At 38.2% G+C, this 27,638-nt stretch overlaps 1 protein-coding gene across 1 annotated transcript in view; it reads left to right on the plus strand.

The window, feature by feature from the left end:
• The first annotated feature begins 1,393 nt into the window (after positions 1 to 1,393).
• LOC752279 (protein dispatched homolog 3) overlaps positions 1,394 to 27,638 on the plus strand; it is a 47,741-nt gene continuing 21,496 nt past the window's right edge. The window contains exons 1-5 of the mRNA XM_030987501.1: positions 1,394 to 1,547; positions 18,475 to 20,253; positions 24,279 to 24,419; positions 26,435 to 26,541; positions 27,045 to 27,316. Coding sequence (XP_030843361.1) covers positions 19,087 to 20,253; positions 24,279 to 24,419; positions 26,435 to 26,541; positions 27,045 to 27,316 — 1,687 coding nt within the window. The 5' untranslated portion in view covers positions 1,394 to 1,547; positions 18,475 to 19,086. The remainder of the gene's footprint in view (positions 1,548 to 18,474; positions 20,254 to 24,278; positions 24,420 to 26,434; positions 26,542 to 27,044; positions 27,317 to 27,638) is intronic.

Here is a 27,638-nt window from a genome sequence, read left to right on the forward strand (position 1 = left end):
CCCCCTTCTATATACTCTGGACGTTATGCGCCAAACGTTTAGGTTTGTTCTGGACATTGGTTGATATGCGCTCAAATAAGACCTTTTTATTGTCAGCTGCTTGAAACTTTGCACCCCGTATTGGGTGAGGCATATAATAATCTACATTTCATGTGATTTTCAGCAAAATTAAGGGAAATTGGAAATAGCACCGTCTGTATTAAAGCCCGAAACCCCCTTCACCGATATACATGCGCTATACACAGGTTTGTTCTGCCACATTGGTTGATATGCGCTCAAATAAAACCTTTTTAATGTCGGCTGCTAGAAATTTTGCACCCCGTGTTCGATGAGGTATATAATAATCTACATTTCATGTGATTTTCAGCAAAATTAAGGGAAATTGGAAATAGCACCGTCTGTATTAAAGCCCGAAACCCCCTTCACCGATATACATGCGCTATACACAGGTTTGTTCTGCCACATTGGTTGATATGCGCTCAAATAAGACCTTTTTAATGTCGGTTGCTAGAATTTTTACACCACGTATTCGAAGAGGTATATAATAATCGATATTTCATGTGTTTTTCAGCATATTTAAAGCAAATGGGAAATTAGCAACGAATGTATTAACCCCCACCCCCTTCTATATACTCTGGACGTTATATGCACCAAAAGTTTAAGTTTGTTCTGGACATTGGTTGATATGCGCTCAAATAAGATCTTTTTAATGTCGGCTGCTGGAATTTTTGCACCCCGTATTCGATGAGGTATATATCAATCTACATTTCATGTGAGTTTCACCACATTATAATCCCTAACATTGTGTCCAGTGCTGTTGACGGTCAAAGCCTATAGCAAATAAATTATCTACCAGCAAGAGTTCTTAAAATGGAAAGGAAAATAATCTGGATGTGAGCAAAACCACCTTTCACTAAACTGCATAATAAAGCACAAAGCAGAGTTTGTTTCTTACAATGGAAGTATAATTGAAGAAATGAAAATGGATAGAGAGAGAGAGAGAGAGAGAGTGTGTGAGGGGGGGGGGGGGGGGGGGGGGGGGGGGCTGGGATTTGTCAAACGTATGATAAGGGGAAGGGTACGTGTCGTACTCATATAGGACATAGTGGCCCGAATTCACAAAGGAGGTTTGTCGTCAAACCTTGGCTTTCGTACGTCATAATTATGACGCGTTTTACGCGTTTTTTACAAACCTGGTTTTTAAAGAACAAAACTGGAGGTTTGGCGAAACAAAAGGAGGTTTGAGCTCAAACCTTGGTCTGAGCTCAAACCTTGCTTTGTGAATTCGGGCCAGTATCTCTATGGTATGATCGCGGAAACTACCGCGGGTGTCGCCAAATGCGGGACTTGCGCGCATGGGTTTATACCCGCCAGAGCTAGAGCCGTATCAGGCTGAATCACTACACATCCATATATTTGCGCGTAGTGAAAAGGCCTATGCAGCTGAGCCAACAAAACCTTCCTTTAGCTTTGGCTTTGTTGATATTTTGTGATCCGAAGACAAGACGTGTTTCCAAATTGCTGTAGAAGTATAGGCTCAAGCTACGGTAAGTGTGATTTTGGAGTAGATCTTGTTCTATAGGCCTAGACGTTTTCACTCTTTTCTTTGTTTCAGAAACTTGGCTTAAAAAAGGGACTTTGCAACATTGTTCAGATGAGAGGAAATGTATTGCTCTAACAGTTAGACCTAGACCCTAGACCGAAAATGTCTGTCTCTTTAAGACTTTAGTTCGTTAGCCTCTTTTTTTCCTCCTTTTTTTTCCTCCTTTTTTTTGTTGTTATTTCTGAAAAACTTAACAAAATTTAAAAAAAAATTATAGGCAACAATAGATCTAACTTTAGATCTAGGTAATAGATCCTATGTTCGTTAGCGACTCACAAATATTAATAAAGAAGCCAACGACCAACGACCATCGACCAAAGACTCGGATCTAACTTAGGGCCTCTTAGAGGCTGTTCACACCGGCAGAGATAGCGCGGTCTAGCGCGCGCTAGACCGCGCTGTCTCTGCGGTGTGGAAGGTACAACGTCGTTTCGATCCGCCCAACAGCGAGCCACGGCGAGTCACGGCGAGCCAAGACTGGAGCACCTCTTGGGGGTGGTCTACGAGAGAGAGCGCGATCTAGCGCGCGCTAGACCGCGCTATGTCTGCCGGTGTGAACCCGAGCTACGATAGCACGCCGGATTTCATCGTTCTACACGCGGGGAATTTTATACTCATTCTATTTTGGTGCGATCTGAATCTGAATCGGTACAATAGGCCATTTTCGTAATGTAACCAAATGTAATGCATAAGTGTTTGTGAGGTGCCTTAATACAAATTATTTCATTCACCTGATGGGAACAATATAGTATTTCAATAGTCAGAATGCAACTGCATATATTAAGTGTTGCTATATAGGTAGGTCAACCATAATGCTTGTCCAACCTGACAACAACTAATGTATGCAGTTTGGATTCTGTCTATTGAAACACTATTATTCTTATCAGGTGAATGAAATAATTTGTATTGAGGCACTTCACAAAGACGTATGCATTAAATTTGGTTACATTACGAAAATGGCCTATTCAACACTCCTAGTTCGTAATAGCGCGCGAAATCTTTGACCGCTCTGACCTCATGACGTCACGCGTCACGACAACAGGACCTCTCAAAAAAGGGGGTGCTACGATCTCATTGCGGTGTGGATCCGGCGAATGCCAATGGGTGGACCGTGGGTCGCGCTACGATAGCGCGATCCACGGTCCGCCCACGGTCCCCCCTTGCGGTGTGAACACGCCCTTAGAAGCCAATGACCAACGACCATCGACCAAGGACTCACAAATATTAAAAAAGAGGCCAACGACCTATTGACCACCCACAAATACTAGTCTAGTCTAAGCACAAAACTAATTTTTTCTTTTGTATTTTTAGAACGAGACATTACTTGTTGATTAAAATATCTAATAGGGTCATTGAAAGCAGACTAGCAGTGTAAGAGAGGGCACAAGGTACAAACAAATACGTGTGTGGGACTGAACGGGCTGGACATTTTGTGTTACTGAAATGTGCTTAGAATTCAGGTAATTCATCTATTAAATGACTATAACAGACAATAAACAAGACAAAGGTAAGGACAAGAATCAGTGCTTATCAATATAACGGACATTTTGCATGAAATACCATCAGGAAAGCCATCTAGATTTGTCACAAATTAGCGACAAACACACCAAATTCAGCACTGCAATGACGCACAAAACGGCGTAGAATTCAACTTTTCATCCACCAAATGAATTCAAACACTTGCATTATACAATCTTCAATACCTGTATCACCGTTATTGCAAATAATAAAATCACAATCTATATCTACGGCTAATAATATATGAAGACTAACAATATGGTAGGGTATTCCCGGCCCCCCCACTCAGAGGTCGGAATGACCGCATGCGTGTTGCCAAAATGTCCGGTAAAGGGGTACTTTTCGTGCGACAAAGTCCGGCCCGAGATTTGTAAAAAAAGGGGTGTATTTGACTTTTCACCCGGAGATTTCTTTAAAAAGGGGGTGTTTTTCTTTTTCTCTCTTATCTCTTTGGACTCCTGAGAAATTATTCCGAATTTAGGGGGTACATTGAGAAATTTTCCTGATTTAGGGGGGTCTCCATGGCAGAAAAAGCCAGCGAAAAGCCCGCGAAAAGGGAGTTCGGAAATGTTGGCAGTCCTTAGATAGGGGGTGCTTTCAAAAAGAGGGTACGAGCATATGCGTACCCTAAATAACACTGAGAGGGGGGGCCGGGAGGGTATTCTGCGATTAGGCCACTAAATATAAATCAAAAGTCTGATCTTATATTCAGATGAAGACAACAATGTTCAACAATTCCCAATTTTTCTACAATTTTGATGTAGGTCTAAGTTGCTTCATTTATTCTGCAATTGTACTGTCTGATATAGCACCAAATGTTGCAGTCAATCACTCTCATCTGTCCTATGTTGTGGTCAAGGCCATGCTCAGTTTAATTTTCCCTTCCCTTTCGCTTTATCTCCCTCTATAGTCTGGTAGATAAAAGCCATTTCCTGGTTGACTGTATTATACGGACACATGTTCCTGTCATTACACTCCATTTACTGTACTTGTCAACACTAATTCTAAAAAAACACTTATCGAGAGGTGCAAGTTCATGCTCAATACATGTTAATGTGTTTTTCCTTGTACATGTATGTACAAGGTGTGTTTAATCAGTTTGTGTGTGTGTGTTTTTTGTTGTTGTGAGGTTGTAGATTTCATTAATGAGAACAGTCGTTGTAATCATTTCACATCCTGTTTTCCCTCACCTTATGAATCAAAAGTAGTACAATTATGTACTTTTTTTGTGATATGTGAGAATATTTATTCAGTGCTGTTTTCTATGTGAATGTATTTCCAAAATTTATTTTGAGAAATCCAGGAAATAAAGAATAATTTCCCTTAGCCTTGAAGGCTTGAACCTTGTTTTTTTCTTTCCTTCTCTCTTTGTCTTTATTCTGTTTTTATTATTATTTTTTTTACCTCTTTAGGTGGTCTGTCATCGATAGACCACCTATTGATTTCGTCAGAAATTTTTTTTTCTTTATATTTTTTTTATATTTTTTTTTATTTCTCCACACTTTTTTGTGTAGAGGATATCTCAAGACCAGTTCAGTCAATTTCTTTCAATTTTGGCACAGTCATTATCATGAGACATGAAAATAACATTTTCAGAGTCATCAGATCTTCATGACGTCATCCAGGCGCCATTTTGTGAAATTTTCTGAAAATTAACTCATGAATATATCTTCATAAGGGAAAGTCATTTCTCATTCATATTTAGCATGATCAAGGTCAATATCCGTCTGGTCAACTTTAGGTCAATAAACGCGGGAGTACGCGACATCCGCGCGTCGTCCACGCGCAAAATTTCAAAATGCTCAAAATCATTTTTTATTCAAAATAAGGCCATTTTAAGCATTTCAAAATTTTGTGCGCGCTTACGACTGTTTCCCGATGTTTATATTTTTCCAGTTATTCAGCCCAGGTATATGCAATGTTTATGCTTCTCCCACAGACATGGAATTGTTTACATGTCTATAACTTCTGTCTTTCTCTATATAGTAAATATTCAATTCTATTTATGCTGGAAATATTGAATGCATCGTTTTCCATTTCATCTCTCTCTCTCTCTCTCCTAGCTGTCAAGATTGCTCTGTTTTCCTTCCCCCTCTAGAGAGCAGTCACTCTGTCTCTCTATTTATATTCTAGTACTTCATCTCTTTCTTGCTCTCTACTCTTTCACCATCTCCTTCTCTCAATCTGTCTTGCTCTCCCTCTCCTGCTATATTGCCTCCCATTTATTCTATTGCTCTGTATCCCAAGCTCTGCCTCTGTAGGTCTTTCTTTACTCTATCGCCCCTCTCGCTTTCTCGCCTCTGGTTCCTGTTTTCCTCTTTGATGTCTTAGGATGTTCCTTAATTTTCTGTAGCTCTTTCCTTTCCTTTGCCCTTTGTATTCTTATTTCACCCCTACCCTGTTTTCTTATACTATCCTCTCTCCTTCCCAGTGCGTGCATTTTGATTACTCTTTTACCCCTCTATCCAGCTCATGTATTTGTTTTACATGACTATACCCCCTCTCCCTACATGTATGTAGTAGTGTAGTAATAGCTCTATACAGAGCAAATTTATTTTTCATTTCTTTAACATAATATAAACAATGACAAACAATAATAAACGTAATGATATAACAGAAGTGAGCGTGGAAATATCTTTAATATTGTTTTTGGTCGTTGTAATGCAAACTGATATGGTTACTACTGCCAAACTTCTCTCTCTCTCTCTCTCTTCATCTCTTCATCTCTCCATACATGTATGAGATCCTTTAAAAAACGTCCAGACCACCTCATTTGTCTTCAGTGACGAATTCTTATCTCGTTTGTCTTTCTTTCTTTAGTTTTTAGAAGACGAGAAGGCAAGGAAAGAAATGCCCTTTATTAAATATAGTCTTCCAGTATTTTTTTTTTTTACTTTGAGATGGTTTTAGTAATGTAGCGAGTAAATATGCTGATGCGTATTGACCTCTAGCACGGTATACTTGCTGAGAGGCAGCACGATTTAAATTTTCAAAGTATTCTTTCTAACATCGGTAAGTTGAAACAAGGGAAACGCTCCGGGCGGTCTCGCCTGCATTACGCAATTTGATATGATAAAAAATTGAAGTTGGAACATTATTTATAGGAAGGGTGGCCCATTAACAGACCCCCAAAAATGAAATCCTCTGAATATAATCAGCCTTTTGAAGTGAATATAGCCCAATTGTTTCCTCTATATTTGAATGGAATAATAGATAATACAATGAGAACGGCTTCTTCTGTCAATTCATTTGTGAATGGCTCAGCTGAACATACACTACGTGCATGTTCTGTAATATTAACATGATTTATTCACATAATTGCGACTTAATCAATAGTTTCCTATTGGCATTACAGTTGAACTACTGTAGGTCAATAAGAAAAATGTTTTTTTTCAAACGAGTATTCGTTTGTGCCACGTCTATCATTGCTGTGTCATATCTTTCTAAATGTACTATGGAATTTTATTTTCACTGTTCTGTATAAACGTTATGCTTTTTGATGTAAATATAGGGAGGCCAATGCCCGGGCGTAAGGCTTCTAAGCCTACGATTTGTGCGCTCGTCGTCCAAGTCAGAAAATTACCAGAAGAAAAAAATAAAGAAAAAAATATCTATGGAATAACATAACAAAAATACAATTGAACACTCCACAACATACCTATAAACACGGATCTGTAACGGTCTTTCACCATTTGTTGACGATCTTGCATATTTTTACGTATTTGAATCCAATAATTTTTTTAGCAGACGAACATAACACGCACCCAAGAGAAACTAGAGGGCGCGGAGGTTAGCTCACTAAAATGCTTCTCAATGGCCGAAGGTAGACCCTAAAAATATGGAATCCGTTTTAAATGCAAGAACTTTTGATAGAGATTCGAAGGTAGATAGAGTACGATGTTTCTGTCAATCTTGCGTTGGTTTGAGGCCGATAGCTACAGCCATCTCAAAATGAGAAGAAAAAATGTGAACAGTGATGTCATTGTTCAAGCCCAAAATAGAGGTCTTGCGACATCATAATATGAATATGTATGAGCTCCGGTCCATGACATCACCATATCACACGCCAGACAGATCTCTCGTAGTCTCAGACACAGTACCTTATTCTCAAAGCACTAATATCGAGTGTCGAGCTTGTGCAGTAAATCATGCATGAGAAATGTTAAAAAAGATATTTCAGTAAAAAATGTCTGCGTGACCAGTCTATATTCCGATTGAGAAGTGGATGAAAGGTCATGATTTAGTGGATACATATATTTAGTATTAGTATACCGGTAGCTAAAGAGAGAGAGAGAGAGATAGAGATCTAATCTAAGTATGCATGCGACCCTGTTGTGCGAAACGTAAATGCAGTGTATGCTCGGTTTCTTCAGATGGTGCGCACTGTAAACTCGCCGCAAGCGGCTCGTCCACAGAGCGGCACCAATCTAAAGAAACCTTGCGTGTACTGCATTCACCGCTATTGCACTCTGGGACGTGCGTTATTTGTTTTATAAAATAGCGACACAAATAGCAACAAACAAAACTTTAGATCTTAAGTTAGAGTCTACGAGAGTTCGATCTAGAGTTATGTTGGTTCTAGACTAAGACCTTGCAGGCTTACCAAAAAGTCAATGGGATTCATTGCCTTGATTAAAAATAAAATCCATACAGTGGGTCTAGAGACGAGTCTACATCAGACAGCTGAAATTCCTGGCTTCATTATAAAATCCAAAAGTCAAAACAGGCCTAAATCCAAGGCAAAAGTAAAATAAAAATTTGCTTTTTATGTCTAGTAAGTCCATGCCTAGAGCTAAGCTACGCGTACGTTGCGCTGGGGATCATGGTGGAGCGTACAATATTAGCTACGCGCAACCTACAATAATCGCAATGCTCTCGAGGGAGCGCGTACTACACGTATGAGCGCGCATTGGATCTCCACGGTCACGTGTATTATAAAAAAAAAAATTGCGCTTTTTTCTGCAAAATCGTGCTTGCATCAAAAATTTGTGCATGTCATGTGACGCGTATTGACCAATCACGATGCTTAAAATACTAGAGCCATTTTATAAACCGGTATGCATGCATACATGTACATCGTATCATTCTGGATTAATGTGTCGATCTCGCTGTGACTTGGATTTTGGAGGTCGTTGATTGTACACTACAGTAAACTCAAATCATAATACTCATGAGGAAATCAAGTCATTGAAATATTGGAATAACAATCTAAGGTAAATATTAAGTTGTCGTACGTACATTGATGGTTCGATTTCAACTTCAGCCTGTATTGCGGCTTGCCTGGTTCGGTGTGTGCGACCGATTCAAGGCTAGCTGGTGATAATGAATGTACTTTCGCGCAAAGTTTTAATCTTGTTGTCCGGGCAATGACACGTTATTCCCTCGGGCCTGTCTAATTCTCAACATAATTTCGGGGACATGAAATTGATTGTTTCAAGGCTCTTACGTATGGCCAGGCGTAGAAGGAAGGGCCTACCTTAGAGCTGGATATCTCCTCTTTTATGGAACTTCTGGAGCCGGCAGATGGGTGAGTTGTCTTAGTGAAAGAAAATGCTTTCTTTTAATCTTTGTTTTATTATAAACAAATTAGTAATTAAAAAGTTAGATTTTGGCATTGGCCTCCCTAGTAAATATGTTCTTGTTCATTCAGGGCCCCATGGAAGACCACTACTTATTGGTGAATGGGCTACCCTGCCAAAAGATTAGAAATAAATAAATATATAAATAAATATGCTATACTATATTTTGAGTAGTGCCCCAAGGGAGAAAAACAGAAATAAATGATATTTTTGTACACAGCAAATGGGAGAGTTATCCAAGTCCTACATGTACATGTAGGTCACAATCCACTGACCGAAATAAAAATTTGAGATTCGTATAGACTTTAACAGTGATTTCATACATTCATTACTTCCTTACTATTGGTCTGATTCATTTCAAACTTTTGACATTCTGTTTCTATTATTTTTCTGCTTTCCTACAAATCAACTATTACAAGAAACATTCATTGTCTTATGTCATAGTAGCAAAGTTTCTTCCCCTTGTCAAATTTCATCAAACTCTCATACTGATTAAAAAATATTTCCTTTACGTTTTCCTTTTTAGAAGGGAGAATATGATAGAAAAACATTACTTAGTGTAATCAGTGTAAACTTCCACTTGTGATCGGATCCAGGCCCCCTCTCATTTGTTTATACCAACGTACCTTACATATTGGGTGTCAAAATTGTTGTGGTAAGACTAACTGCACTAAGTGCACTTACACTGTAAGCAAAACTTGTCAATATTTTCCTTACATTCTGATGTTTCATCATATATTCTTAAGCAACCACCGGTAAACACAACTAAAAATATTGTTTTTAAATCTCACTTTTAGTGTGTGTTTTTTTAAACGCGAGCATAAATTTCACCTTTTTTTTTGCAGTGTAAATGGCAGTCCAAACCCGATGGTTTTGGGGCTGTGTAAACGGGCCTATTGACAGTAATTTGTTTGTTTACTCAATAAAGTGACGTTCAATTATTTTAGATTATAAACGAACACACATACATGGATGGTTGAGTTAAGCGCATGGACTAATATGTGACTTGCATAAGTTTTTAAAAGCTGTAGCTGTTACTGTACATGCTTAAATGTAGTAGGGCAATATTTAAACAATCACTTTATATTTTGATCAGTCTACCATAACTATTGTGTTTGATTCTCACAATAGACTGAGCTGATGACCAATATTTTTTAAATCCCTTTTACGCCATTCACAGTAAACTGTCATTTGTGATCATTCACAGTAAACTGTCATTTGTGATCATTCACAAATATAAGAAAAAGGATAGTTTTAATATAAGTTTTGAAAATAATGACAAAATCTCTATATTTGGTTTGAGATAATTCACCAAAAAAGGGTAAAGGGTCATGTTAGTGCAGAATAAATGTTGAATGGTATGATTTCTCTGTCTTTTTTATTTTAGATGCAGTCTGTGTCTCAAACAATTAAGGGTAGGCCAAGACAAATACACTTTTGATGCTTATAAGGTTATATGTATATATAAAACCATTTCCAATATTTGGTGGGGCTCCACAAATATTCGATAATTTTTAACCAGCTATTGAAAAAACGTTTTATTCCAGCGCATGCAAATGTTGGCTTTTGGTTGGCTTTTTGTTGGCTTTGTTTTGTTTTGGCTATAATATGCATAGCCAGCTGGCCCGTGTATTGTTATTATTATTAAAGTAACGGTCACCATATTTTTTTAAAAAGCAGAGCTACATTGGTATGATCAGATTTAATCTAAATTTCACACAGTTTGGGGTTTAAAATTCCCTCTATAGCAATTTTAGGTCCTAGTAGGGCACCAGAAATTTCATAAATAAGAATTAAGAGCAATAACCATGCACTTTGAAGTAGTGCTGTAAGTCAGACGCTATGTTCGTGTTCGGTTCGGTTCGGCAGAGTTCGGCAATTTTTTCCCTTGAACTTGGTTCGGTTCGGGGTTCAGTAATATAATAGCAAGCAGCGTTATAGCAACGGCGGTCGGCACTGGGCGGGCCGGCCGGACGGGCCTGACCAGCACGAAGGACTTCTGCCCACTCCTGTTGAAAAACAGTGCTTCCGACCAGCACAAATTTCACATTAAAAAACTGCTCTAAACGTAATTATTTGTGAAGAAAAGTACTACCGGTACTTACATTCGTATTTTTCGTCTTGAATCGTGTATTATTTTCAATTTTAAAAGAATCATGTTTTCAATTTGTCAATAAATGATATTTTTTCAAGATTTTCCGAGACGGTTGTTGTCTAATGTTAGAGTCATGAAAATTGCCATCTTGAATAGCAATTCAGGCTTGTCAATAACTGTTTTTTTATAAGTTTTTATTTTCAATAGGAAAAATATAAAATCCCTATTTTTCTTGAATAAATAAATACCATACTATAATATATATTTATTTTATCATTTATAATGCAACATTTGTCCGATATTGTTACAATTAAAATATTGATTTTTTTTTGTTAAATGGGTTTGAGCTTGTTTTGATCACGCACATGTATTCTTGTTTATAGCTTGCGATCGCGACGTAGCGTAGCGTGGTCAGGATTTGGGATTTAAATGGCGCCAGTGAAGTCGCGCCCACCACTGGATATAGGCATTAATCACAAAAGCGGAAAATGGGAAAAAAGTAAATATAAAATGAGCAATCATGACATGAAAATTAGGTACAAAATGACAAGTTTATTAGCTTGCAAAAACGTTAACATCTTTCTGCCGAACATCCGAACCAGGCTTTTGCGTTCGGTTTGGTTCGGAAATGCCATGTTCGGCGAACTTTTGTTCGGTTCGGCTACAGCACTACTTTGAAGGCATTTGCGGTCTTATACAAGAAATCAACTGTCCCTTTAAATATGATAAGAGTCACTTTGCGTACTCGCAGAAGAGAGAGTCTTCATGATTTACTGGCTTGTAAAAAAACCGAAGTGTCAACCCTACACTTTGGAGATAAGAGCTTGTATCTAAGAAAGTACTCGAAACATAACGTGATTACATGAGTGATCGTTACAATTAAGCCTGAAATGATTTATTATGTGCTAAGATTCAATTTGCTCTAAAAATCATTTAAATTCTTTATCAGTAACCTGGTTTTTGTTTTCCTTTGCTTGTATGTTTTTTTTTTAAATGTTATTTTTCTGGCATTCTTTGACATGCTACACAAAGCTATAAAAATGTCAGGACCTCTGTTGGACCAATATTTTTTTCTCAATTAATTGATCAGATACCTTCAACTGGCCCCCGACTTAGGCAAGATACTGCCCTAGTTAGTCATATTATTATCATTTAAAGCCTACAATAGCTCTTCGCTTAATGGTTTGAATGCACATGTAGGCCGAAAGTAAACAGACAAATCAGAAGGCCTTGGGCTGTCACGCAATTATTTTACATTGGGAGAAAACTAAATTAAATCAGTCATGCCATCAATTTAGGTTTTCTATTTGTTGTGGGTGTTTTTCTTTTCAATTTCAAGGTCACTCTCATGACTTAGCTCAATTAAGGTTTGACAAGCATTTGAAAGCTGTGCGTTTGTTCACATGTATCCCCCCCCCCTAAAAAAAATAAAAATGGTGGGGCAGACATCAGGGGTGCTACTGCTAGTTTGGTTATACCCTGTACCCAACATTAACAAGCAGCTGGGACCAAATCCAAGTCAGGACCCTCAAAATTTAAAAAATGTTTTTTACATAGGACTTGTGCATACAGACTATGAAAAGTTAAATTTAGACCCCCCGTCAAAAACACTAATAGTGTTGAGCCCTGACTATGTAACCTTTTTTCTCTTTTGGGGGAGGGGGGAGTAAATAGGTGACCAGTATAGAAGGTGCAAGGCAGACATTAGGGACTTTTAGATTTGCGTGGACTGATACGTGTGACGTCCATTCAAGGCAGTGCATTAAAAGGACGTCGATCGTAGCAATCCACGTTGTCGTTGTGCAAATCTAAGACCCCGTTCTCACTCACTTTGAAAGTGGTCTTAGTTAGACCGCTCCAGAGGAACGGGTCTTGAGGAACGGTTTGCAAGCGTACACATTCCGAGCAGTTTTTAATGGCTCAAACCGCTCCACGAATCAAAGTGGTCTTGTTGCTATGGCAGCTCAGGTCAGCAGGTCAACTTTTTCGCGCGTGGAATACAAACCGTATGTACCGTACTACATGTTTCGCACGGAAGGTCACTAGCTCAATTCCGTTCAAAGTACGTTTCCGTTCACATTGCACGTTAGAGCGGTCCAAACCGCTCTTAATAAGACCCGCTCCTCAAGACCACCTCGGAAGGTGGTCTTCTGGAGCGGTCCAGAAGTCCACTTCCTGGACCACTTTGACCGTTCTCACTCACCTAAGAACCACTCCTGAGGAACGGGTCTTAGTTAGAGCGCTCCAGAGCGCTCCAACGAAGTGAGTGAGAACGGGGTCTAAAAGTAGGAGCGAACGCATGGTATACATTCATGGCAATGAAAGACTTATTTACAGCAAGAAAAGTAAACAATATTTCAACTAATGTAACACTAGAAACAGGTAAGCTAACAGATGGCCATCGTACAAGGTTTAGGTCAACTACATATCGGGTGATTTATAAAAATACAAATACAACCACCTCCGTAGCAGCTGGGATATACGAGAGATTTGCCGGAAAAATAATGATGTTTTAATGACGTCACTATATGGACCAATACTGCCCAAGCAGACAACATCCCATAAAGAATGAACATAATTGCAAAGTTATTATTTGTCAAATTATAACGAGTTTAGTGTATATAAATGTAATGGCATTTCAAACCATTCAAAAGGGGATATGACCCGATATTGATAACTAAAATCTTTTGCTTGTAAATACACAGGATAGGGGTTGTTAATTAACAATCAAAGAAACCAGACATTCAGATTGAAAAACCCCCGAAATGATATTAAGGAAATAATTACTCATGCGGCAGACTTGCCGCATACTCTTTCAGTATGATGAAGAGTCTGCGGCAGGTCAGGCACGTCTGCCGCAGACTCTTCATCATGGATATTCATAGAAAAGGCTATAACAAAGAGTCTGCGGCAGATCTGCTACAGACTCCTTTATCATGAATATTCATAGAAAAGGCTATAACAAAGAGTCTGCTGCAGACCTGCCGCAGACTCTTCACATGAATATTCATATCTCATATAGACCTGCTGCAGACCTGCCGCATACTCTTTCATATCCAGTACGTGGCAATTAATTATGCAGTCTTGCAGGAAGGCTATGCTGGAGAGCATGCATTGCATCATTACATTCTAGCGGTAACCCGACACATGCTCCGCCGACGATTGCTCCGCCGACATTTACTCCGCAAAACGCGACAATTGCTCCGCGACATTTGCTCCGCGACATTTGCTCCGACGTCAAATGCTCCGCCGACAGTTGCTCCGCCGACAGTTGCTCCGCCGACAGTTGCTCCGCCGACAATTGCTCCGCCGACAGATGCTCCGCCGACAATTGCTCCGCCGACAATTGCTCCGCCGACAATTGCTCCGCCGTCAACTGCTCCGCAAAACGCGACAATTGCTCCGTCGACATTTGCTTCGCCGACATTTGCTCCGCCTGAAGCGACAATTGCTCCGCCGACATTTGCTCCGCCGACAATTGCTCCGCCGACAATTGCTCCGCCTGAAGCGACAATTGCTCCGCCGACATTTGCTCCGCCGACAATTGCTCCGCCGACAATTGCTCCGCCTGAAGCGACAATTGCTCCGCCGACATTTGCTCCGACGACATTTGCTCCGCCCAAAAAGTGTCCCATAAACTACAAATGCTACTAGTACTACGACAAATGCTTCGCCGACAATATTTTCTTTACACCTATTTTTTTCGTTTCTTTTTTTCTTCTTCATTTTCTGAATGCATTTCTTGAAATAATGTAGATGAAATGAAATAAATGAATGATGATGAAGTGAGAGGAAAAAGGAGTTACCTAAAAGTCATTTCGAATATACTGAAATAACTTTCCATCTATCACTGTACATCCCATATAATGTATACTAAACACTCATTACATGTCGTGGGAAGTTTTAAAAAAAAAGTAGAGCAGCAAGCCACATTCCCCAATACGCGCATACCTCCTAGTTAATTTCAAGTAGCTCATCAATATGTAATACCTGAAATTACCTCGATCAATGCATCTTACTAGGTAAAGCATTATACAATGTAATAGGTCATCATGGAAGTTTAGAAAATAAGTAAGGGGGATTTACCAAGTGTTGATCTTTTTAAGAGTTTTATAAAGAAACAAAAAGATATTGAATATTTCTCAGCGAAAAAAAGGAACAAGCTTGTTTCGCATTTTAAGAAATGGCGATTTGACTTATGATACTCATGTTGATTTAACTTTTATTCCTGTGCCCCCTCACTCCCCTTTATGCACTGGAGTTCAAACTATGATTTATATGTGTACAGTGTATTTTTTTTTACTATAATGTTTTTTTTTTATAACTTTCTTGTCCTTTCATTATTGTTAGTTGTTCTTATATACATATTGTTTTTTTTGTTTGTCTAATTATTACCAATGACTTGTAAATATGTAATTTTTATATGATTGAAAATTTAATAAACACACAAATATTTAAAAAAAAGTTTAGAAAATAAGGGCACTTATATACGTAAGGAAGAGAACCCATTCAGACGGGAAAATGAGATGGCAGCCTTTCTGCTTATTCACATTTATACAAATCATTTTGTTGCAGTTTGATGTTAGTTCTTCATGATAAGCCAATTGCTCTTCTTCCGGTGGCTTCGTGAGTCCCTTAAATTATTTAGTGAAAACAAAGTACTCGAATGAAACGGAGTGTTTTGCACACTAACATATATATATTAAAGCTACATACACTTAACTAAAGGAAAGAAACCTTTAGAAAATGGACTGGATATTATTGGAAATATTATTCTAAACAAGAATGTACTACATGATTGTATTACTTTACGTTTCAATTTCACGAGAGAAATAGAACTCGAGAGGGGGAGCAGAGAAGAAGTGATGGAAATGAAAGAAGACTAATAGCATGAGAGGAAAGAAAAGAGCAAAGAAGACAAGAAAACGGTGTAAACAGGAAAAGGAGGAGCATGGGAGAGAGAGAAAGAGAGAGAGAGAGAGAGAGAGATAGCCTTGAGCTTTGGATCAGCTAATGAGTAATACATGAAGCAGATTTTGAGCGGAGTAATTATCTTTCGCCGGAGAACTTGCGTAAGGAGCTATAATTTTATTTTTTATTTTTTTAAATCAAACATTATGGGGAATAGCAAAAAACGGTTGTCTTTTTTGCTCTTTTCTTTCCTCTCATGTTATTAGTCTTCTTTCATTGAGGTAATTTCAGGTCTTGCATATTGATGAGCTGTTTGAAATTAACTAGGAGGTATGCGCGTATTGGGGAATGTGGCTTGCTGCTCTACTTTAAAAAAAAAAAAACTTCCCATGACATGTAATGAGTGTTTAGTGTACATTGTGTGGGACGTACAGTGATAGATGGAAAGTTATTTCAGTATATTCGAAATGACTTTTAGGCAACTGCTTTTTCCTCCCACATTATCAACATTCATTCATTTCATTTCATTTACATAATGTCATGAAATGCATTCAAAAAATGAAGAAAAAAAGAAAGAAACAAAAACAACCCGTGAAAAAAAAATATTGTCGGCGAAGCATTTGTCGTAGTACTAGTAGCATTTGTATTTAATGGGACACTTTTTGTCGGCGGAGCAAATGTCGTCGGAGCAAATGTCACCGGAGCAAGTGTCGCTTCATGCGGAGCAAATGTCGTCGGAGCAATTGTCGGCGGAGCAAATGTCACCGGAGCAATTGTCGCTTCAGGCGGAGCAATTGTCGGCGGAGCAATTGTCGACGGAGCAATTGTCGGCGGAGCAAGTGTCGCTTCAGGCGGAGCAAATGTCGGCGGAGCAAATGTCGGCGGAGCAATTGTCGCGTTTTGCGGAGCAATTGACGGCGGAGCAATTGTCGGCGGAGCAATTGTCGGAGGAGCAATTGTCGGCGGAGCATCTGTCGGCGGAGCAATTGTCGGCGGAGCAACTGTCGGCGGAGCAACTGTCGGCGGAGCACCTGTCGGCGGAGCACCTGTCGGCGGAGCATTTGACGTCGGAGCAAATGTCGCGGAGCAAATGTCGCGGAGCAATTGTCGCGTTTTGCGGAGTAAATGTCGGCGGAGCAATCGTCGGCGGAGCATGTGTCATGGAACCATTCTAGCACCTTGAATTAGTAGAAACAGCTAAAACAGGCGGAATTGCTTCAACAATTCTACAAATATGGGTTTAACACAATGCAGAAGTATAGGTAGAGGAATAGAAATACAATAACTGCATACACACAGTCCAGAGTACAGTCACAGATCCATGTGCTAGTAACAACAAAAAAGGGCTTACATCGAAAGGGTGCGGTGCGGCGCGGTGTGGTGAGTTCAACGCACCCATTCGATAAAAGGCCCCCCGCTTTTCTCGAAAGGATGTGTTGAGAATGGAGGACCGTTTTAGCACACCCTTTCGAGAAAAGAGGGGGATCTTTTCTCGAAAGGATGCGTCGGCTAATCTTTCACATCAGTCGTCTTAAAATGTTTAAGGAATAGAAATGTCGTTTTATAACTTGAAATAATCAAAATAGAAACTACTTTTTGCGTAGTCTTGCAGATCAGGCATTTATAAGAATTAAATCAGTAAATAAAAAGAAACACAATGACACTCAGTGTGCTGATCCTATAAAAGCCCCAACCCCCCTCCCCCCTCTGTCTCTCAGGCACGGATCCAGGGGGTCAAACGGGCCTTGCCTCCCCACCCACCCCCCCCCCCCTCCCCCCGCGAAAAAAGAGAAAGAGAGAAGGAAAAGAAGGGAAAGGGAAAAAGGAGAGAAAGGGAAAGAAAGAAGAAAAGAAAAGGGGAAGAATGAGACCGGGGGCGAAAGGGCCTTGCGTCGCAGGCTGTTGCCTCCCCTCCCCCTTACAAAAATAAGAAAGAAGGAAGGAAAAGAAAAGAAAAAAGGAAAAGAGCAGATGAAGAAGAAAAGAAAAGAAGAGGGATTTCAGTTGCAATTTTCTGGCCAACAAAATCGGGATCGGGAGGGGGGCAAATGGCCCTTGCCTCCCCCCCCCCCTGCCCCCGCTAAAAAGAAGAGAGAAGGAAGGGAAAAGGAAAGAGGAGAGCAAAAAAGGAACAAAAAAGAGAAAGAAGAAAAGAAAAGGGTAAAAAGAAGGGGAGATCAGTAGCGGTTTATCCCACCAACAACATGTGGATCGGGGTGGGGGCCGAAAGGCCCTTGCCTCCCCTATCCCAGCAAACCTAAAAGAGGGAGAGAAGGAAGGGAAGGGAAAGAGGAGAGAAAGGGAAAGAAAAAAAAAGAGAAAGAAGAAAGGTAAGGGAGATCATTTCCAATTTACCCATTAACAAAGTATAGATCCGGGGTGGGGGAGGGGGCGGGGGAACACTGGCGTACTGATAGGGGAGAGGGGACTTGTGGGAAATAACATTCAAATGTGGTTTATGTTTAATTCCATAACGGTGATTTACAAATAATGCTGAAATGACATAATTTCCGAGATTTTTCCTCACTCTTTAGTAAATTATACTTTTTCAGGCGTTTTTTGGAAAATTTGCAGTCAGGCAAGAAATATGTTTTTTTGAGTTGCCTACATGTCATGGCCCGCAAAACGGAGGGGATCGGAAGCCTCGAGCCACCCCCCCCCCCCCAACTTATTTTGAAAAAGTATATTAAAGAGAAATAGGAAGAAAGAGAGCAGATGATGTTTCACAAATCTCTTTGACTCGCATGTTCTTTTATTTTCTTTTAAAGGTAAAGAAGACCAACAGCATGGATGCTTAAAACAGCCGTCTATTTGTCTGAGAAGAGGTGCTGATGCTGAAGTACATGTAAAGACCAATCACACTTTGATGATGATCATACTGTATCAAGTCTAAGAAAGCGGAAGGGCAGATGTTGCATCTTCTCCAGAGAATCAAGGAACCTGATTTTTCTGTCGCTGATACCACTCCAAAGCCAGTGTTCACTGCAGTATTGCAGCAAATAGTAATGCAACAAGAAAGAACCATGAACAGCAGTTGTACAGTTCAATACTGGTAGATCTTTTCTTTTGTAAGAATTTACCTATACTGCTGGACAGGATTTTTAAAATTTAACCTTCTGTTACTTTGAATGTTAGTTACTTCCAGATTTGTAGAATCAGTATATTAATGCACCAAATAACAATCAAGTCTTTCCCTTTTTGAGCTTGTTAATACATGATTATTTGATGTCCTGGGAAAATGTTAGGATACAGGATGTGTTAGAGCTGTAGATGTCTTGAGGGAGGAAAGAGGGCATCTTGTCCTCAGGGCAGTGCAGTAGTTGAGCACCAGTCTTCCTTGAGAATAACCAATGCAAGTCTGAGACACAATAGAAGTCAAAATGGTTGGTCAACTGAGATTCAAGCCGCACATTGACCATTGGGAAGGAGATGATGAAGTAACATTTTATGCTGCTAATGTCCAAAGACCTTGTGATTTGAGTGACCTAGCAGCCGCTTCCTCCTCCTCGTCATCCTCCTCAAACTCTAGTTCTTCAGATCTCTCTGGAAGTGGAGACGGCTTGCAGAACAGCAATGCCGCCAATGAGGTGTTGGATGCTCTACGCTCCAGGTCAGATTCGTGTACTTTCTCTGAGAGTAAAGATGTGAAGGTGCACCCCTTCATGCTGAGGATAGGCAAGATCATCTCCAACGTACCCTTCAGTGTGGGTACTCTTGTCACTGTAAGTGCAGTATCTTTTCTCTTAGGGACACTGGCTGTTATGGTTGTCAAACCCTCGCCTCAATGGGACAAGTCACTCAACGCATTTCAGATTCCTAATCATTTGTCCACTCTCAAACGTGAGATGCTTGAATTAGCTCAGAAGGATAACCACGTTCCGAAGAGACCTAAGCGAAGCACGTTTGAGCCTCCGGCTAGATTAGGTGAATTGGACTTGAAAGATTCTACCATCAAGGAATATGAAATCGATTTCAAGCACATGAGCAATGTCCACAAGAGACATATCAAGACAAAGCTGAGCTATCGCAAAGAGGCAGGGGTCGACCTTCCAGAGAATTCATTCAATCCCATCCATTCTGATCATCTCTTGAATATCAACAAGAAATTAGTGCATCGCAATCAACAACTCATCAAAGACAATAACCAACTCGTGCAAAAGGATAAAAAACTTCAAGTTAACAGTGCCAACCAAAACACAAACAGCGCAAATAAACGCAGCTCAAGTGTAAGCAACTCCAACACTTTGAAAGAAGACACGCAGCGGCACAGCATCAAGAGGCGTTCTGCAGGACTCGTGCCCCAGGCCCACTCCTGGCGTCTGCAGCTGGTCTACATGGCAAAGGGGGAGGACAAGAACATCTTCACACCTGAGCGACTTCAGACAATCCATGACATTGAGATGGACATCATGAAGCAGCCAGGCTTTACACGATTCTGTTCCCGGTCTTCCCATTCTATTGATGATCCAGCATTAGCCAGGTTTGGCCACTGTCTACCTCCAAACTCTCTCATGACGTACTTCTTCCCCACTCAAGTTGGTGACATGGTGAGTGTTTGATATAATAAAATAGTTTAGAAATTTAAAGTTTTATAATCTATACCGAAGTCAACAACAAAAAAACTAATACCTCTGCTCACTCTTGTACATTGTTGTATTTATCGAAACAGGACTAATGAATGATAATATCTCACCTTGAAGGGAAAGACTTCGAAACATGGTAATCAAATGCACATTTTCTTGCACCTTTGGGTATTTAACCTTGATGAATATACAACCACATGAAGCTACATTGTAATTCAATATACAGCTCCAAGGCTGTTGATTAGATTCAAGAGATTCAAGATTCCTTTCTTTCTTTCCACTGACATGAAAACAATACATTCATGAACAGTAACAACTAAGGCTGTGCACAACAGTGTAATGAGGTACCCGAGTACGCTCCCAGGCTTACAAGCGAATACTCGAATATTTGTACGCCATGTTTTTTTATAATTTTTTTGATTTTTTAAATTTTTTTTGATTATTATTATTATTTTTTTTTGGTTGCCACTACCATACCACTGGAGCAGTATCTCAGCTCTGTCGCTGAAAATGCATGCAATTTTACCTCAAGTTGCAGTTGAAGGCGCCGATTTAATAATACTAATAACAGTAAACAATGCTGTTTTAAAAACCAAAGATGGCAGAATAATCCATTTTCCTCCAAGTCCAAACAGAAATCAGGACATTTGGTCCCAGTTTTAAGGTGCTTGAGTTGGGAAACATTTTTACCGACAACACCGTGCCAGCGGCCGCCGCTCTTTTTTTTTGCGGCCGAATATTTGAGTACCGGTAAGAGAAATCATACTTGAGTAGTTGTCAACAGTGCGGGTACTCGAGCATTTGACGACTCGTCGCAGCCCTAGTAACAAGAAGTTCATCGTCAACAAGAATAAATTGATGAACAATAACAAGAAAGTTATAAAGACATTGAAAATGTGAAAAAGAGGGGGTCTGTAAAAACGCACATCTAGTTAAACACAGATCACCTTTACAAGAACAACAACAAAAAAGATTTAAAAAGAAGTAATAGAAATAACGGGAATGGGAAATGTGAACAAATGTACAATACAGGGGGAGGGGGGGCTAACAATACTAATCTATTTACCTTTACTGAATATAAATAAATATAAGATCTATCACTAAATTATAGAATAGGGTAGATTTAAAAAAAGGAGCAGAATGATGATAAGTGAATAGTAAAGAATAGGGGAAGGTGAATAAATGTACAATACAGGGGGGGGGGGGGGGACAAACAAAGCTAAACCAGTTACCTACAATACTGAATGTAAATAAATGTCAGATCTATCACTAATTTTAAAAGGTGGCTATTATGAGTTAGAATGGCAAAAGGTGGCTATTATGAGTAAGAATGGCAATTAAACACTCTGTATCATGAACCGAACGCGTGTTCACAGAGGAAAAAAAATATACCTTAAACATCTACATTATGTACATGTATGCAGGAAATGTCAGCCTGAAAATATTTCATATGTAGTGAGCATGTTAATACAATGGATAATTTGATGATAACTATAAAATACGTACTACAGCAAATTAAATCACATTTCACTGTAGGTGTATAGCAGACGAAACGTCAGTTTAAAGACTGCCTGATACCCACTCACAGTCAACTACCTCTAGGACAACTACCCCCTAGGGCAACCACCCTCTAGGACAGCTACCCCCCCCCCCCCCCCCCCCGGACAACTATCCCCAGACAACTACCCCCCAGACAACTACCCCCCAGACAACTACCCCCTAGGACAACTACCTGCTGGACAGCTACCCCCAGACAACTACCCCCTACAACAACCATCGTCTAGAAAATATACCCCCCCCCCCTGACAACTATCCTAGGGAGAAGTTGTCTTTGGTTTTAATAAACCATGAAATTCACTCAGCAAATCATGAATGTATCATATCACCCTCAATTTTGTATGCTCCAAAGGATTTACCTCTCACAAATTGGAAAGCTAATTCCTACGCAACCTAATTTCCATACCCTTTACAAAAGTGAGCAGTGCTCACCCAAGCATGAATTATTTTCAGACTTTTTTGTGTCATATGAAAGTTGAGTTTATGAGCTTTCCATACATATAAAAATTTTCCCCCAAGAATATTATATTTTTTATTCGGCAGCCATTTCAAAAGTGTATAGTTTTTTTGGGGACGCACTGTATATCAGGTATGGAGCTAGACAGAGAAGCACCAATGTTAGAAAAATATTTATTAAATGCTTCACAGTTCACACATAAGTTTCTTGTCTTCAAAAAGACCATCCTCCCACACAAGATTTGTAATACTCTGTAGTTTAGGATTGGTTTTTAAGACATTTCAAATAACGTTGTGGAATTGATCAGAAAGGTTGATCATCTAGCATATAAGTATTGGTGTGTACTGCAAGGTTCTGGAATCATCAAAATGATAAGAAATTTGGCCCAGTCTTGGTAAAGTAACAAGCACTGTATACAGAAAGATGGACTACGCGATATCTATCCAGTCCGGATAGATATAATAATTTACACATAGACTGGGATTGAAAATGATAATAGTCCTTCTTTGCTTGGCGCAGAGCACAAGTCGGTACATTTCTGTATCTACACTATAGTATACTTTAACTCAGATTCACCAGTTTGCTTTGTATATATCTACAAAACAAATAATTTTTAAAAATTTATTGACATACGTAAAGACTTAGTAACCCATGGCATTCAAGGTACTCTTTAATATTCTTGCTTACATCTTTGCACCAAGGGCAAGCATCTGTCATAAAATAACATTATATCCATGAATTTATCAAAAGACTTATCAACATCTGTTTCACATAAATCTTATTCTATTCAACAGTTTCTAATTCTCTCTTAAATTGTGCAATATTTCATTGAGTCAATTTCTGTATTAACTTTTTATACGATGCATTGCAAAAACTGCTTAATGATAAAGAGGATCTAGTAAATATAGGGAAATGATCTGACAAATCAGTTACTATTATACCAGCAGTGGGAATAGGGTGCAAATTGGTAAGAATATTGTCAATTAAGGTTTGTGAGTTATCTGCTACTCTAGTTGGTTTATTAATCAAAGGAATCAAAGAGAATGTACTTAAAGTATCAACAAAATGATCAACAGAGTTATCGTGATCATGACAAAATAAATTAATATTAAAATCACCAATGATAATTATTTTTCTATATGACATTCAAATATAAATTTACTGACCACAGAAGGATGCACTGCATCTGTATTTTTTGAAAAATACTTTTTCATCCTAAACCTATTCACCAATAATTTACTATAATATTAGATACGTATACCATTTACCTCACCCACCTTGAAAAGTACATTTTTTGTCCATTGACATATCGAAACTCATCAAAATAATATCAATAAATTATGGAAGGTCCTTTTTGCATGGACCAATACAACTGTAGTTGCTGTGGAGCACCACGCAATTCAAATACATGAAATAATAAGTTTTTGTTCATTAAGTCATCAAGACTATTCAACATAATATCAATACATTTGTGAAAGGTCCGGTTTGTCGTAGTGCAGAGGAGTAAGAGGCAATATGTCTGTAACTTTAAAGGCTTAGTCCACTTCAAAAATAATTTGCTTTTAACAGATGCAGAAAAACAAGAGAAACAGAGCAAACAAAATTTAAGTAAAATCGGATAACTTATAAGGAAGTTATGAATTTTTGAAAAACTATAGAACAATAGAAATCACTTCTCAAATTGCCAATTTGGTTATCAGCTTGTGACGTCATTGCCTGACTATTTATCAATTGCTTTATACATTTTTATCCTATTAATTTCCTTTTTTATCCCCCAAACCTTTGCAAAGGTTTTATGATTTGTATCATATTGCGTGCATGACATTTCACAAAATCTTTTATGAACTTTGAAGAATTGATACTATTTTCTGAATATTGTATATTTATAATCATTGATTTTTATGTATACAAGTTTCACTGTATAAATGTAAGTGAACACGTCAGTTTGTGTCATGACTTTTATATTGTGTTTCAGATTCGCTATGATGGTATGGGTACTGAGTTAGCAGATATCAATGGTACACTTAAAATGGCGATGAATCATCAGACGTTCTACTGGTTTGTAGATACACACATGAACAGCACTACCCGCAGGTCAAAGTTCATACGAACAGAGGTAGGAAATTTGAAAATTATCATTATTTCCAATTTTGCCTTATTCCCTTCTAATTTATATATGTATTTATTATTTATTCAAATATATTTGGAGATGTCATGGTACAGTGGATACATCTCCGGACTGTGGATCACATGGTTTGCTGTTGAGTCCCGCCGAGTGTGACTATGTAGATTTAATGGTTATTTTGTTACTTTGGATAATAGCTGCATTTTTATAGAATTAATGCATACATGTATACATTCCCCCTTTTTATTTAATCCTGTTGTACTTGGCAAAAGGTTAGAGTCTTTATTTTCTCATTCTCTTCTTTCATGCTCCTCTTCTTCATCTTTCAGTTAATGTGTTGTTGTTGTTCATTTGTTATTTTTATGGTTTTGTTTTGTTTTATGCCTTCTTTCATAGAATTATGTCTCTCTATTATCAAGTAACCAAATGAAAGAATAAGAATATAAGTGAATGTACTTGCGATCAATCATAAGCCAAACTTGTTCCTCAAAATAGGCTCTACATACATGTATACTTACTCATTTATATAGGGAAGAGTGTGGATTTAAATTGCTTTTTGTTATTAGAAGATTTATGTATTAAAATGATTTAATTATATTTGTGCTCCAAATACTTGACTATTAAGCTAATTGTTCAAATTCTTTTGGAAAATAGCCCTTCTCAAAATAAAATTGTCTAAAACTAGTCAAAACCTAGTACTACAGAAAAATAATTTGTTGCACTTTTTTCAATTCTGAACATATTTCCCATCTATCTTTTGTTCCGAATCCTTAGCCTAAAAATGTGTTTATTGTCTATTTAAAAAAAAAAAATCTTTAAGAAAATAATTTTTTTTATTTATAGTTTTCTAGGAAATACCATAAAAAACATACTTCATACTTTTTGCATGACAAAAATAACCAGGGTAAAACAAAACTAATTGTACAGTTTATGCTCATCAACAGATGGAAAATTGTATTTTATTTCCTCTTTAAAGGTACTACACTGTATGTCCCATTTGCAGGTCAAAAAAATGAAAAGGTTAATTTCCAACGGCATTTTAAAGATATTACTAATTTAGAAAACTTCCCTAAAAAAGGTGGGACTCGAAAATGTCTTCAAGTGGGAAAATAACGACTATTAGTTGTCAAATCGACTTTAGGGCTATAGAGCCAATAAGTAATAGTCTTGATTTTCAGACCATTGTACCGAATGGTCATACGTTTTATGCTGCGCAAAGATTCAATCAGTTAATTTTTGGCCATCACAAGAAGTGGGTTATTGATGTAGACAAATGCTCATGTACCCTTTACAGCTCATTTTATATATGTTATTACCAAAGAAAAAAAAAGCCAATCGGTCACTCAATAGTGTCTGACAGTGAAGTCTAGCAAGTAACGGGTTTCCTTGCATAATTTGAATATTAGGACACTGCTAACGTTTAAATTTCACAGATAGGACATACATGACATATTCATAATTCCTGCAAAGTTCTACAGAATTTGAGGTTGGCTGCAAAAGGGACATAGTACCTTTAACTCCTAGTTTTGTATTTTTTGCAATCATGTTAATTATACTAAGTTCTCTCCTTCAAATTGAAGTTGTCAGATCTTTAAATTTGATTATTATGCCTGGAATTTTAAAGAACCTCATTAATGAAATATATGTTCTAAAATTAAGCGAAATTGACAGTTCTCACATTTGTAATGAGAGGATTTTTATTTCCTCTGAAGTATGCAATTATACATTTAGTCTATTGATCTAAAAACAATTATTTATAATTTCTTCTCACAAATATTGAAGTGCAGATAGTGGGTCGAATAACCTTTTATATGCATGTTATTCTTATTGATTTTGAACTTTTAGATGCATGAGGAAATAATTTATTTGACTTGCAAATTTGCTTTTACAACCTCTGTCGGAAATCTACTTTACCTTTAAATTGAGAGAAATATGTACATGTATTTCTCATCTTGTAAAATATTAGAAGTTTTACAAGTATTATTATTTATTTTTATTGTTGGTAGATCTGGTTTGGACGACCTCATGATAATATGACAAGATCGCAAGTGTATGAGGAGTACAAAAAGTTTATCTTTACTTACATCAAACTCCTGGACACAAAGTCTACAGAGTAAGTACTGTTGTTGCTGTTGGTTTGCTTTGTTTTGTAATTGACACAGCATTCCTGTATTCCTATGCAAAGCATGACTGGCCTATCTAATCAGAACATCTAATTGCACAGCTGAGAATATTTTGGTGAACATGAACTTGTTTTAAATATTGATAGATGTATCCTACAATGTGTGATACAAAACAAGTTAGAATTTGAAGCATTTCAATTCATGCACACTGATCGATTCTTAACCCAGATATAGTAAGTGTGATCTGGCAGGATTTATTCCATGAAATGTATGCATTGAATGAGGCTGTCAGAATTAAAAGCCTGGGTAATAATTCACATTCGAATGAAATAGAATAGTCAAGGCAAATGTACTATTAATGATTTAGATAAACAATGTTAAAAAAATGATTAAGCAAAATGCTTATTAATTGTATTCAATATGGATTAATACTTCAAATGAGATAAGTACTCGTGATAGATCTTTGTTCCCTTAAAATATTTCCATTATGCAGCAAAGTTGATGTCCTGTACGGTGGTACAGAGATCTTTGATCAGGAAGTTTCGATGACCATCTACCATGACATCCTCCTCTCCATCCCGACCTTTGTCGCCATCTTTGTTCTCCTATTTGTCTTCACATCCTTCTCTCTCTGGCTGACGATCTGTGGCCTTCTGAGTATCATATACAGCTTCTGTCTGGCCTACTTCTGCTACCATGTCTTCTTTGGTATTGAGGCACTCGGCCTCCTCAACGTTGTCTCTGTGTTTGTGATCATTGGAATAGGTAAGTGGAAGATTGCAATCATCGCGTTTCAACTCACTCAGGACAGGAATTTTTATTGGCTAAGTTGATCCTTTTTTTTTCTTCCCCCTTTTTAGTAGGTCAAACCTTCTTTTCACTCTGTACATTTTCTTCGGTCATGCATTGAAAAATAGATGCACAATGCAACCATGAACACAGAAAGCACCCTTTTATTCTAGTCATCATATTTTCTGCCATTATTTCAAGGACAATCCTGTACACTTAGGTAACATGAGATTTATGTCTTGCCCTAATGAATTTTAATGGAACAGAAAAATGTTGTTTTATTGTTTCTTTAATGATA

This window comes from Strongylocentrotus purpuratus, unplaced genomic scaffold (genome assembly GCF_000002235.5).
Source record: "Strongylocentrotus purpuratus isolate Spur 01 unplaced genomic scaffold, Spur_5.0 spur5_scaffold_16, whole genome shotgun sequence".
NCBI lineage: Eukaryota > Metazoa > Echinodermata > Echinoidea > Camarodonta > Strongylocentrotidae > Strongylocentrotus > Strongylocentrotus purpuratus.